This window comes from Dama dama, chromosome 24 (genome assembly GCF_033118175.1).
Source record: "Dama dama isolate Ldn47 chromosome 24, ASM3311817v1, whole genome shotgun sequence".
Classification (NCBI taxonomy): domain Eukaryota; kingdom Metazoa; phylum Chordata; class Mammalia; order Artiodactyla; family Cervidae; genus Dama; species Dama dama.
In genome coordinates, this window is record NC_083704.1 from 27,018,640 (window position 1) to 27,033,476 (window position 14,837).

At 42.0% G+C, this 14,837-nt stretch overlaps 1 protein-coding gene across 1 annotated transcript in view; it reads right to left on the reverse strand.

Annotated features, from left to right (window-relative positions):
- ITPR1 (inositol 1,4,5-trisphosphate receptor type 1) overlaps positions 1 to 14,837 on the reverse strand; it is a 347,438-nt gene that overhangs the window by 180,817 nt on the left and 151,784 nt on the right. Inside the window, exons 13-17 of the mRNA XM_061128046.1 lie at positions 12,063 to 12,217; positions 5,869 to 5,968; positions 4,525 to 4,685; positions 3,714 to 3,855; positions 1,784 to 1,942 (exon numbers count right to left, since the gene is read on the reverse strand). Coding sequence (XP_060984029.1) covers positions 1,784 to 1,942; positions 3,714 to 3,855; positions 4,525 to 4,685; positions 5,869 to 5,968; positions 12,063 to 12,217 — 717 coding nt within the window. The remainder of the gene's footprint in view (positions 1 to 1,783; positions 1,943 to 3,713; positions 3,856 to 4,524; positions 4,686 to 5,868; positions 5,969 to 12,062; positions 12,218 to 14,837) is intronic.

Genomic DNA, 14,837 nt, shown 5'->3' on the forward strand with positions numbered 1-14,837 from the left:
AATACTTTGTTGTTATTCAAAGATATTTTCCCTGTCCAAGATAGACTGCTTGCTCAAAGTTCAAAAGGCCCTGGAAACTTGGTTTCATTTTAATTCATTAATTTCAAAGTCTTAAAAGTGACTAAGGACTAACAGAGTAGACGTGGGCCACTTTTCAGCCCTCACTAAGGATGCATGTCTGAGAATTCATCAGTCCCCAGGGATATGTCAGTACTACTGCCAAAAGGCACAGGGTGCATAAAAAACCGAGCCAAGACACCCACCCCAACAGCAACAAGAAGGACTGGTCCAGTCCTCTGATGAACAAGCAAAAGGTCCTGTCACACATTATAGATTCTGACGCACTGTCATTGGAAGAGAATAAAATCTCTTTAGCACTAGTATGGTGTACGTATGGTACTCACACGAGAGGTGGGTTTAAACCAACCACAGTGCCCAATGGCAATCTATGCTAACGAATAAACACAGCATCGCCAGTGTGTGATGCTTTATATCTAAACAGTAGCAAAGGCAAAGTGAACGATCTAGAAATACTGGGTTGACCAAAAGTTTGTTCGGGTTTTTCATAACGTTTTATGGAGAACTCAAGCAAGCTTTTTGGCCGGCCCAATACTTGCTAAGGAAGTTGTATCTAATACCACAGAGCACTGCTTAGGACCAACACTGTTTTTATGATGACATACAAAAAACTTTCACTACAGAGAACAGTTTAAATTTAAAGGCCAGATATAGCGGCGGTCAAAACTTAAAAACAAAACCTTTTGTAACACACAGCAGGGACTGGAGTCCGTATTATAAGAAGCATCACCGTGCACTTACAGTAGTTTATGGAACGCAGGGTTTCTTGACCTCAGCAGTACCTACTGACTTCCTGGACTGGATAATTCTTTGTTTGGGGTGGGGGGACTGGGCTGGGCTTGCCCAGATGTTAAATAGCATCTGTGGCCTCTATCCATTTCACGCCAGTAGCATTCCCAAGCTGTGACACCCAATAGCATCTCCAGACATTTCCACACGCCCTCCTGGCCCAGGGTGGGGTGGGGGGGTGGCGAAATTGCTCCCAGTTAACAACCACTGACATAGTGATTCCTCAGCATCTCCAGGTGTTTGGAACCCTCACAGAGGTTTAATTCATAGAGAGACTATATTGTTTGTGTTTGGGTGTTTAATCTGATGACAATAGATGATGACTTAGAATGTCTAAAACACGAGCCAGAACCAAAGCGAAGAGGAAGTTACCAGCAGAGATGCAGGGAATGGATGGGGCAGGAAAAAAAGATTTCACTCAATTTCCAATAAAAGCACATGGAACCATTCATTGCACCCTTACACCTTCCAGGAATGTGCCGTAAGAAATACTGTACATGCTCAATGTTATGTGGCAGCCTGGATGGGAGGGGAGCTTGGGGGAGAATGGATACATGTCATGTACGGCTGAGTCCCTTTGCTGCCCACCTCCAACTATCCCAACACTGTTAATCAGCTATAATCCAGTATAAAATAAAAGTTAAAAAAAATACTGTACTTGTAATATCAACGTCAAAAAAAGAAAAAAATCTCATTCCAAGGATGCTGTAGAACGAGAATTTTGATGAATCCTTCTCAATTCACACATCTTCCCAGGCTTGCAAAAAAAGTTTCCTTTTGAAGAGCAAATTGAACAATGAACTAGTCTCTAGCCACTAAATAAATATATACACGTGACTCTTAAAACTCATTGAGGAAAGTAAGTGAACTCGAGGGAGGACGCTGTCCGGCCCCTCCCGGGGTCCTCGATGCCCACCTGGTTCTTCCTGTAGTCCTGCTGGGAGTGTCTCAGGACCCGGTAGCAGAGGCGGCAGATGTGTCTGAAGGGTGCGTGCCGCTGGTCTCCCAGCTCCTCCAGACGCAGCATCGGGCCATCACCACAGTCTGTGAATGGGGCCTGTAACAGCTTGAAGATCTGTTTGTGCAAAGAATGAAAACTGCCATCACCTACTGTTTTAACGGCCAAGCCTCCTGTGGAAAGAACAGAACCTCAAGGGTGAGTGGACTACATAGGAAAGTCTCTCTGTCTAAATGCTCATGAACCTGACATCTGTGTTCATTCCGTCAACTGGGACAGGATCCTTGGTGAACTCAGTCTTCCTGGACGTACCTGGTCCTCAAATACTTGAAAATGTGGAGTTTCCAGCAGTGCTTGAGAACACAGACTCTGGAATCAGTAGATTCTAGGTCAAAATTACACTTCTTCATTACTGTTCTACAGGTATACATCATGGTCAAGGTAACCTTCAGTTTTCCCAGCAGTAATATGGAGAGAATAACACCTAGCTCACAAGGGTGTTATAATGATGAAAGTAGATAGTAACTGTCAGGTCATGAGAATAGTGCTCACCACAAGTGCTGAATAAAGGCTCCGCCACTGAATCACAGTTTCAGACCCTACAGGTATCACTATTGTGTAAAACCACACGAGCCTTAAGCCAGAGGTCTAACTTGGGAGTCATCACATCAAACAGCAGGGCATAATTCATTTCAAGACTTGAAACTCTTGTTGGAACAGGATGAAGTATTAATGAATTTGGTCCAACCATAGTTTAAAAGGAGAAAGAAATCTCAAATCCAAGTTCCTATGGATAATTATAGGACTTATAACTTGCATGTTTTTCTTTTGGCTCTAGTGGCCAGCAATTTCCAAGCCAAGCTTGCGGCCCCATCTCCAACAGTTTTAGAGAACTATATGGTATACATTTCTGTGTGTTTCATCCACCTTGGATCTGTTACTTTCCTCCCTCTAATTCCCTTATACTCTAGTTTATTTAAATTTATACCAAATTACATCATACACGTATTTTCTGTGAACTAACTTCGTTTTCTACTCATTCTTTATGGAAAGATTTTTTGGTGATTCATAGTGGTCCTTATAAGAGCCTCTAAAGGCCTTCTGAGTTTATCATACACTCCAAATCTCCCAGATATATTAAATAATCTTAAAGATGCACTGCCCTTGATATTATTTGTGAGGAAAATAAACCTGTCAACTGCAATTCTTGTTGGCGTTCCCAAAAGGTAAATTTTCACACAGCTGATAGTCAATATGTGTGTTAACAATCAAGTGAACTATCAAACTGTGACAAGATGCAGGAAACTTACTAAGTGAAAAAAAGTCAATCTGAAAAAGGTACATAGGGTATGATTTATGATTCTAACTGTTAAAATGTGACGTTCTGGAAGAGGCAAAACTGTGGAGAGAATAAAAAGATCAATGGCTAGTTGCCAGGGGCTGGGGGAAAGGGAGGGACAAATAGACAAAGCAGAGGGGATTTTTAGGGTGATGAAGCTAGATGATATGGTAGTGATGGATCGTACCGTAATACACTGGTTCAAGCTCACAGCATGTACCACAGCAGGAGTGAACCCTAATGGAAACTATACACTTTGGGCAATTGTGGTATGCAGTGTAGTGTCATCAGCTGTAACAAATGTACCCCTCTGGTGGGGATGCTACTAAGTGCGGAAGTTGTATGTGTGTATGAGGTATGGGAATTCTTTATACTTTCTACTCACTTTTGCTGTGAACTTAAAACTGCTCTAAAAAATTGTCTGTTTTTTTTTTTTTTTTAAGTCAATAGATCAAGGCTCCCCAGTAGAAATCATCTACATTCCTTTATAAGACCAGTGATAATACGGATTCTTCCTAGAGCCAAGCTGGTATGTCACCTCTCACTGACCTGCTTGAGAATATTCTGTTCTCTCATGAGCTTCTGCCGTTCTCTGTTGGGCTTGGAGAAGACCACTTCAAGAACATCTTGACCGGAATTGGTTCCGCCAGTGACGAAGTAAACCAAGTCTTCCAGCAGCTTGGTTACAGATCTTAGGAGTAAAGAAGCAATTAGACATGGTAAGTGTTTGATGTGTAACAGATCAAAACCACCATGAAAGATTTCAGGCTTAAGCAACCAGTCACAGAGAAGGAAACCCATTCTTCCCAGTTTCCTTGAAATTGTCAATTAAGGCCAATTACCAGTAAGCGTGAAACAGAGACAGTATTTCACTGTCCACAAAAAGATTATTGCCTTCATAAAATATTAGACATTACATTTTATCTCAGATAAACCAAGAGACCCTGGTTCAATCTCTGGGTAGAAAAGATCCCCTGCAGAAGCAAATGGCAGCCCACTCCAGTATTCATGCCTGGAGAATCCCATGGACAGAGGAGCCTGGTGGCCTACAGTCCATGGGGTTGCAAAGAGTCGGACATGACTGAGCAACCAATACACACAACCTCCACCACTGACAGTAAGGTAGTTCCAAAGACCAAGCTGGAGGCAGGAAAACAGAGAAGGAAGGAGATCTGTACTGTTTAGAGACCTTCAGAATAGTGACAGCAACTATTGAAAACCACAAGTTGAAGCCACCCCTAAGTGCTAAGGCCTGGCGCTCTTCCACAGAGCTCTTCAGAGCACTCCTTTCTCTGCCAGGGATTTTAAAATCCACGGTGGGTGAGAACGAGCATGTGCGGTTCTTGCAGGGAGCCCTCACCTTCTTTCATTCTGGGTGATGGTGCCCTTCTCCAGTTTGCCCGCTATGGAGCCCAGCACCTTGCTGGCATCATTGGCAAAGTCCAGGTCCCGAACCTCAGCAGGAGAGACTGGCACTATGGCAAAGGCTTCCTTGTCCTCCTTCACGGGAGAGGTGCCAATCTGAAATGAAAGACGGGCTTTGTGGGAGAGTCTACTGCCTGCAATGCAGGAGACTCGCGTTCAATCCCTGGGTCGGGAAGAGCTCCTGAAGAAGGGCATGGCAACCCAACTCCAGTATTCTTCCCTGGAGAATCCCATGGACAGAGGGGCCAGGCGGGCTACCATTCATGGAGTCGCAAGGAGTAGGACACAATTGAGTGACTAACACTTTCACTTTCTACTGGATTGAGAGGGGAAGATATTACTCAAATGCTAGATTTATGGAACTCTGGGCAATTAAACTTGGAGCTCTCTTGCTGTTAAATAAACTGGACACAGAAAAACACCTGAAAAGATGAACCTCAAAATGTCAACAGTTGTTAGCTCTAGAGGTTTGCAATAGGAAGAAAAGTAAGACAGGAAATGGGGTAGTACTATGATTTTATACTTCATTTGTTACAGAGCACATCTGAGATATTTGTAATTTAAAAACATACTTATATATTCATAGGGAAAAAGCAAATATACAAAATGGTAATTATTGATCCTGAGAGTATTCTAAGGGTAGATGCTGTACCATTCTTTCAACTTTTCTGTATACATCACAATGTTCATGGAAATAGAAGAAAAAATTCCAATAATCTTCCCCATCACCAGAAAGTATTATGAGAGTATTATTTCATTTTTTAAACAGAAAAACCCTATGTCTGTGAATATATGCTCTACGATCCTAGAGAAGGTCAGAAAGGAGGGGTAGGCTTCAGGGGGAGAGAAATTAGGTTGGAAGAACTTTTGAGAAATAAAAGTGCATATTTAAATACATGAAAAAAAAATAAATACATGAAGAAATAAATAATAAAGACTGGAGGAAACCAACTAGGTATGTGATGTACCTCAAGGTACAAGCAAACATTCCCTCAGCCAAAATCAGGCTCCAGACAGACAAGAAATCCAGACAATTGCTCAACCTTTAGGGCAGAAGCCATGAAATAAAAGAAAAGGTTCTAGTTATTTCAAAGCCCTGGCCCTGCTTTACCCAGGTCCCTTGGAAATAATTCTTTCATCACATACAAGTTTGTCCACAACCACACTCTTGCCAAAGCAACAACTATTTCAGGGATCCATACGCCCCCGTCTGCCCTCAAAGGAGCCCTTTCATCAGGAATCATGAGACCGAGAGAGACAGCCAAGCTTGTGGACTTACTTTCAGCATCACGGGTTTTTCTTCTTCCTTGTCAATGGGGATGTTTGTGCTGTGAACCCAGGTATTAGTACACAGGTGTCGGAGTCGGACATAGGAGTTTCTAAAGGGAAGAAAAAAGGACTTCAGGGACAGGACTACTGAGGTTCTCTATAGCCAGTGGCCTAGAATACATCCTATAAGAATAAAGCAAGGATACCAAAACGGTTTTCTCCTACATATAGTGGACAACATAAACTTAAGAGCAAATGGTTCTGGTCCACTATACATTCTGATGTATCTACAACTGCACATCATTCATAACGACTCTCATGTGACTGTGTTGTGCTGTATTTCTAAATGCAGGCATGCTTCATCTTACTGCATTTTGTTTTCTTGCCCTTCACAAATACTGTGTGTGTGTGTGTTCTCCTTCCAAATTCACAGTCTGTTCATCATGCAAGTCTGTCAGTTCCATTTTGGCAATAAAGTATTTTTCAATTGAGATATGTACACTGTCTTTTTAAACATAATGCTGTTGCACACTTCATATACGACTGCACTGGGAAACCCGAGAATTTGTGTGACTCACTTTACTGTGATATTCACTTTTTTGCGGTGGTCTGGAACTGAATCTACAACCTCTGAGGTATGCTGTGTATAAAATTACACCCCATGAATGACTATCTCAGAACGAACTGAGCATGAGACAAGAGTAACAGGAGGTATTTACTGAGTATCTATTAGTGCTTCTCGTGAGAGATAAAGCAGTAATGGAGCTACTCATATACATCAATAAAGGAAAAAAGGGTGTCATAAAATGTGTGAAAGAAAATATAAATGAAAATTTAATAATCTTGTGTGACAGAAAGTCTTCTGAAGCACATAACAAGATTTCTAAACCTCAAAAGTAAAAGATGGATATGTCTTATTACATAGTTTAAATTTTACATCTTCCATACAGCAAAAATTTCTTGAAGTTTAAATTTTTCAAACCCATCATGAAAAAAATTGAAAGAAAAATGACCTGGGAAAATAAAAGATGAGTGTACAGAATAAAAGAGTATTCATCCAGATATATAAAGAGATTTTGAAAAACAGTAAGAAAAACAATCATGAATACTGGAAATGAAAATGGAACCTGTACACAAACCAGTAATTTAATAAGGAAACTTAAGTGACCAATAAACATCCAAGTACATATTCAACTTTCTCAATTAATACAAATTAAAACAATATATCACTTTATTATATTATATTCCAAAGATCTTGGAGTTTGGATCTCCCCCAGTGCTTAGAAAGATGAGTTCTACACACTCATGGGAAGAGTGTCAACACCTTAAACTCTGGAAGAGAGTCTGGCACTTTGTATAACATGTTTGAAATGCATCTATCTTTTCACCTAGCAATCTCATTTTTATATTTCTTCTTTAAGAGATTACAGCACAGGTACTAAATGAAGCATAAAGATATTCAAGAAAGCATTATTTATAATAGTAAAATCTTCGCATGCCCTGCATTGGCAGGTGGATTCTTTACCAGTAGCGCCACCTGGGAAGTCCAAAAACTTATGAACTACCCAATGTTTCAGTAATGAAATAGTTAATTATAGTATATAAGACAGAATAGTACACTCTTTAAAATGGTTACAATTGATATTCATTTACTTGGATATATGAACAGGACATATTGTTCAAAGGAAAAAAAATGCTAAAAATAGCTTATGATTCATTTGTGATAAATAATATACAGGTTATCTGTGTGTCCAGAGACCTGTCTAAAACTACAGAGAAACAAAATATTTCTCATAGTTATCTCTGAATGGTTAAATTTTACGTAAGTTTTTTTCTTTTTACTTCCCAGTTGGTTCTCCATGAGATTTTAAAATATTTTTTAAAATATTTAAAAATATTTTTTGTTATTTCTTATACGGTATTTTTTAAACTAATTTTTATTGGCGCATAGGTGCTTTACAATGTTGTAGTATAGCATAGCATACAATGTTGTAGTATAGTTTCGGCTGTATAGCAAAGTGAATGAGACACACACACACACACACACACGTATCTCCCCTTTTTTAGATTTCCTTCCCATTTAGGTCATGACAGAGAACTGAGTAGGGTCCCCTGTATTATATATTAAGTTCTCATTACTTACCTGTTTTATATAGAGTAGTGTGTCATTTCTTTTTACAGTGAGCATGAATCATTTCACAATTTCTCTTTTAAAGAAGTAATCATGCACTTAAGGAATCCACAGTAGCATTAACGAGATGAGATGAAAGCACAACAAATGTAAGTAACAGGAGATGGACATTAAAAAGCATTAAAATGGGAAACAGTCAAGGTAAGTACTGAAGGACTTTTAAAGGAAGACATTAAGGAGGCTTTAGAGTCATGGAATACACAGTTCTTTTAAGAGGACACTTAAGTTGGAACTTAAAATACTGGAGGGACCAGGGCAGGCAGGGGAGCATGGAAGTGATTTGCATTACAAAAAATTCTAAACAATAGCATCCCAAGTTCCTGGGAAAGAGGCAAGAAAGAGGCATGTTGAAGCAGTCACATCTCTTTAGTGGATTCTCTGCCTTTCTTCACTTTAACTGGCTTGAACATTGCAAGTGATACTGACTTTGAATAGCATGAATATAAATTAAACAACATGCACAAGAAACTTGACAGAGATTTGCATTTTTTCTTCTGAGGAACTCGGATTCATTTTCTTATTCTCAAAGTTTAAGCAAAGCTTGGGTTTTAGCTTTTAATTGGATGACTGATTACATTCTAGAGTTGTATGTCAAAGTTCATGTAAAATACCAAGGACATTCTATCTATTCATTTAAAGTCTCATCCCTAATCTTTAGTTCAAAAGTCAGGACAATTTCAAAAGAGCCACAAAGCTGGATGCTCTCCTAATGTTTATTTAATGCATTTCATTTGCGTATATTGCAATTTTATTATCTTGTTTATTACATCCAGGATTTGCCACTATCCCTTTTATTTTGATTGGAAGGATTTTTTTAACCAATGACTGTCATAAAAAGTTCTTTACTGGTAATATTTCAGGTACTTTCATGTATCTACCCCCAGATTTTCTGATCTTCAAAAAAATAAAATTTAGCACTGCTTTAAGATGAAGGGAAATGAGTGTGTACTCCTACAAACAGTTTTTTATGACTGCCCTGAATCAGCGAAGAAGAGGCCCTGTTCACTTCTGGCTCTGAGGTTGGTGGGCAAGGGCAAGAACAGATAAAAGTTTGGAAAGCTAAGACCAAGTGCAAGATCAAACTGCTAATGAACACACTCGTAGACCATGCCAGACAGTTTTTGCAGGGAGCACACAAGGCTTCCCTTGCTTAAGAGTTTACAATCAGTCTGTCTGTGGACAACTGCCCACAAAGAATGTTTTCCAACAGAGAAACGGTAATGAATCAAGGGGATAGAGAAGCAGGGGTCTAGAGCCAACCAAAGCTGTTTGGCAAGCTGACCTGTTGACCAAGTTCAAATTTCCCCTTCCCATGGGATCATGGGGATTTCCAACCCACTGGGGAATGTGGCCAACTGGCACCTGATTCCTATTCACCAAGGGGATGTCATGAAATATTTGATGGCTATTTTATATCACATGGTTCTCTTCTTTGCTATCCCTTACAAAATAAAACACATAGCAAATAAAATAAAAGTCATTCCCTTGTCTTCCAGGTGCCTAAAAAAATCCACTCAAGAACTTCCAGAATAGAGAATACAACATACAGAAAAGTACTTAACAGAAATGCAACGGGATTCTACAGTCCCTATCTCTATCTAGGCAGTCAGTGAGAAAGGATACTTTACAAAAGTTATCTATCCTACTCCAAACCATATTTTTAATGACCTCAAAATCAATCAAAGACCTAAGTGAAAAGAGCACAGCTATAAAACTCTCAGAAGAAAACACTAGCATCAATCTTTGTGACCTTGTATTAGGCAACAGTTTCTTAAGAAACCAAAATCATTAGCAAGCAAAGGAAAAAGTGCATAAACTAGACTTCGACTAAAAATTAAAAGCTTCTGGGGTTCACAAGACACCATCAAGAAAGTGAAGAAATCTACAGAATGGGAGAAAATACCTGCAAATCTATCTGGTAAGGGGTTTGGAATAAAGAACACTAACAACAATAATGAAAAGAGACATAACCCATTTTTAAGTGCAAAAAATAATAGGCAAAGGATCTTAACAGATATGTCTCCAAAAATGATATATCAATACAAATGGCCAATAAACACATGAAAAAATGAAAAGACTATCAACATCATTAGCCATCAGGGAGATTCAAGTCAAAACCACAATGAGATACCACTGCCCACTGACTAGGATGTCTCAAATATTTAAAAAAAAGACGTAAACAAGCATTGGAGAGAAACAGAGAAATTGGAACCCTCAGACATGGCTGGTGAGAACACAACACCCTAAATGTAAAACTGGAAGTTCCTCAAAAGGTTAGACATACAGTTACCACATGACCCAGTAATTCCACTCCTAGGTTACAGGCTCATGAGAAAAGAAAATGTATTCACACACCAGCCAGAAAAAGGAAAATAACCCAAATGGCCATGAATTAATAAGTCAATCAATAAAATGTGCCATAACCATACAATGGAATATTATTCAAGAATAAAATGAAGTGAATACATGCTACAAAATGGATGAATCTTAAAAAAAAAAAAAAAAAAACACAGCACTAAGTGAAAAAAGTCAGTCACAAAAAGCCACATGTGATTCCATTATATGAAATGTCGGGTAGATCAATCGAGACAGAATGTAGCTTAGTCTAAGACAGGGGAATGGAGGATGGAGAAATGAGCGTGACGGCTAACAGGTACAGGGCTCCTTTTTACAGTGATGAAATTTTTCTTAAAATCTATTCTGATGATGGCTGCCCAATTCTGCTAATCTAATAAAAATCAATGAATCGCGCACTTTAAGCAAGTGAGGTGTATGATACATGAATTGTATCTTAATAAATCTGTTACATTTCTTTAGAAGCAGTCTACATCGGGACAAACTTGGGAGTAAGTGAAGCTGTGCACATATTTGGGATCTAATTGGAGGACATCTTCAGTTTTCCCCAGATTCTCAAGGCGTTCACAACCCAGCAGAGGGCAGGAACCAGTGATCACTGTACCAAACGGTAATCAACGGCCTCCCTGGGAGGGTCTCTTCTGTGTGGACACTGTTTCAGTGTATCACCCCGAGAGGGACAGGAAGAGGACCCAGGACAAGAGAAGCCTCTCCTCCAGTTCTGACAGCACCCAGGCTGCAGTTAACACTTTGACAGCCCAACTCTGGCTGAGCAATTAAATGGCAATGACACAGGAATAATGAAACACACGGGAATCCTCAGGGAGACAGGCCTTGTGTACAACCTACCATTGGCAGTGAGACCTCCTCTACCCAAGAATGTGTGGAAGAGTCAGAATTGCTAGAACAGCCTTGTCTGTCTTAACTGTTTAAGATTCTGGGCTCTGCAATGGGGCTCACTTACTTGTGTTAAGTTGTTTCAATTCTCTGAGCCTGTCTTCACCTCTAAGAAGGGGCAAATAATATTACTTATCTCACAGGGGTTTTGATGAAGATGAAATTATATATATGAGATGAGAATTTAGCACTACAAATGGCATGAAGTCAGCACTCAAGTGTTAGCCACTATTAATACTTTTGTTCATTTTGTTAAGAGTACGTTTTTTGTTCCATTTATGGTCCAGTTATTTCCCCCTAGAAATGCATTTTTATGCAACAAAACTAAAAGTTAATTAAAATAACTAAAGAAGACTGACCTGACCTCTCAGTATCTCTAATAAAATTTACTATGGACTGAGTGAATTTCAAATGTTCCATTTTCTAGAATTTCTTTTCAAGGGTTTATTCAATTCACCAGGAGATCTCTCAGGTTTGGGAAAAGGAGCAAGAGAGTAAAGAAAACTAGAAATATTGAGCTACCTGAGCTTAAGGGTTTGACTTGTTCACCTAAACATAGCATATCTCAGGCAACTACTGAGAACTTACAGCCAATGAGCCGCTTAAAAAAAAAAATCAGGTATCATTTCAATGGGCAACCAGAACAAATCATACACCAAATCCTGTATGAAAGCTCCAAGAAAGAAGATGATGTTCTGGATTCCAAGAAACCCAGTCAGGCAGCACAAACTCATTTATGATAAGCCTCTTTGGACTCCTACCTCGGGACGAGGCTGTCGCCTCCACGGAGCGTCGTGGGGTCCAGCTCAAAAATGGAGGAGATGTCATTGCCCTCGGGCACAGACACCAGAGAGTACACCATCTTCTCTTGGGCATTTCGCAACCTGCTTCGGGAAGCATCCTGATCAGGGTCCACCTGGGGAGGAAAAGTCATCAGGTCAAGGATTCTGCACGCCACACCCTTGCCTCACTACAATCACTGCACTGTCCACAGGAACGGGGAAGAAGCAATCGTGAACATCAGCAGTTGTCAGGAGAAGCACCACAGCTTCAGAGAGGTCACCAAAGACGAGAGCTGGCCACCCATGCCAAGAAAGTTTACACCCTGCCTCACTGTGTTGCAATAAAAATGCTCAAGCAACATGGTGTTGCAATGCTATACAACTGTCCATGGGCAGAGTGCTGTACGTGGTACATCCTTGGGCAGTGGGTGGGAGAGAGGAGGAACACTTTGAGAAAACTTAGCCTGTGGGTGTGGTTTATGGGTGGTGGTGTTAACCTCCAGTGAAACCCTCTAGCAAGAAGATGACACAGTTATTTCCCAGGAAAAAAAGATACAATGAAATAAACCTGAATCCAAGTGTTCCTAAGCAGTTATCCCCGTGTGGCGAAGAAAAATATTTGAGATGTCAGACTAGTCCTGAAGAAGTGTTCCTAAGGGGCCTCTCCTGCTACGTGCGGGAGATGGCAGAGACTGAAGACAATCTCTGACAACGAAGGCTGATGAGCAACGATGAAAGCTTTCCGACAAAACCGGAAAGATGTAACCAGTCTCTGAAGCCCATCTGCCGAAGAAGATTGCAGTAGTGTGCCGAGCCTGGTGTCTGCTCTGACAGGCTTCCGAAGGTCGCACTCTGCCCTGTGACTCTGCACCAGATTACTTGTGAAGTTTCACATCCTTGCAAGATGATGGTATCCACCTGCATCTACTAGGAAAACCACATTTCCCTTGTCTCCATCTTTGCTTGGGCTGAGGCCCTGCTTCCTCTCCAAACGGAATGGAGAAAAGAAAAGCAAACCTAACAGGCAAAGAAGAGAGTGTGAGAGAATCTCATTCCATGGGGCCTGAGTTCTAGTATTCTGGGCAAGTCTGCTTTTATAGTCCATCAGAGGCACCAACCTTTGCCTGTTTGTTAAAAAAAAAAAAAGGGAAGGAAAGAAAGAAGGGAGGGAGGGATACAGGAATGAATCAAGGAAGAAAGGAAAGAAAGAAAAGAAAATGCAAACAGCCCTTCTAATATCCTGCATCTCTGTCTCCCCCCGCTCACACTCCCCCCTCTCACACGCTGTTGTTGAGTCGCTCAGTGATGTCTGACTCTTTGTGACCCCATGGACTGTAGCCCACCAGGCTCCTCTGGCCATAGAATTCTCCAGGCAAGAGTACTGGAGTGGGTTGTCATTTCCTTCTCGAGGGGATCTTCCAGACCGAGGAATTGAACTCGAGTCCCCAGCACTGGCAGGCGGATTCTTTACCACTGAGACACCTGGGAAGCACTCACGCCCTGTACCTCTATCTGAACAAACCCCCTAGTGGTTCTTCTATCTAGACTCACACAAACATTGGCTGGAGGACACCAGAGCATCCCCGAGCCCCCCTCACGAGAAGTCACTTTGAATGGAATCTGTCCTCTTCTAACCAGTGCTGCACACACCTCTCTCAGAAAAAAAACCCTGAGCTGGTTCCGGTGTGAGGCATGGGGCTCAGTTACAGGCTGGCAGTCAATCTGCAGACCGGCCACACATCCAGAGAAGGACAGCTGCAACGAGTCAGTCCGCTGCCCGTGGCCTGCGGCTCAGCCAGGCGTCCCCGCGCTGGCTGTGTGCGGTCGGCGTCTGCCACCTAGTGGGGGCAGAGGCGCATGTGCACAAGGCCGGCAGACCACAGCCATCCTCGGGGAGTTCCTTCTGTCCCTGCGCCATCAAGCCCGTGGCTCGAAGGCCACTGGATTCAGAAAGAGGAGAACAACAAGGCTGAGTGCAGTCCCAGGTAAGACCACAGGTTTGGGGTGCCAGGCTCAGGAAATACACGCTCAATAAGCAGAATGAGAAGCTTCCTCTCCCCAGCTGCCAAGTGTCCCAGCCAAGAGGAGGGGGAAGGACCCTCCCGACGCGGACACCTTCCCCTCCAGAGGCAGGAGCTCGTAGGTGCACGGTGAGCCCCCCGGCACCCCGCCTCCACATGAGGACCCCCACTCATGTAACAACTGAGCAGCCGGAGCAACGCAGTCCAGATCTGCAGCCAGGCCCGCCGCCGCATCGCGCTGCTCTGGCATAGAGGAACACGAAAGAGGAGACAGCCGACTGCACGCCCAGAGACCCCAAGGCATGTGGCCAGTGAGGACCACTTCCTGCTTCCTCACGCATCAAACGAAGATGGAAGGACCTGCTCTAACTCCTTCGTGGAGCTGCTGGGCAGCCCAGACAAACTGGTGGGGGAAAGGCACTGAAAACGGTTATTATCCTCTGCAACTCACAAACATGCCAAGTGTTTACTGGGGCCAGACACTTCATCTGCACAGCATCTCACTTCATCCTTACAACGAGCATACTGTCCGCATGTGGAGATAAGGGAAGTTGATCTCAAAGAGGGAACGTAACTTGTCCAGAACCATACAGCTCACAAGCAGTGTGTCCTGGAGTGGGAAATGGCAACCCACTCCAGTATTCTTGTCTGGAAAATTACAAGGACAGAGGCGCTTGGTGGGCTACATTCCAAGAGGTTGCAAAGAGTTGGACATGACTGAGCAACGGAGCAT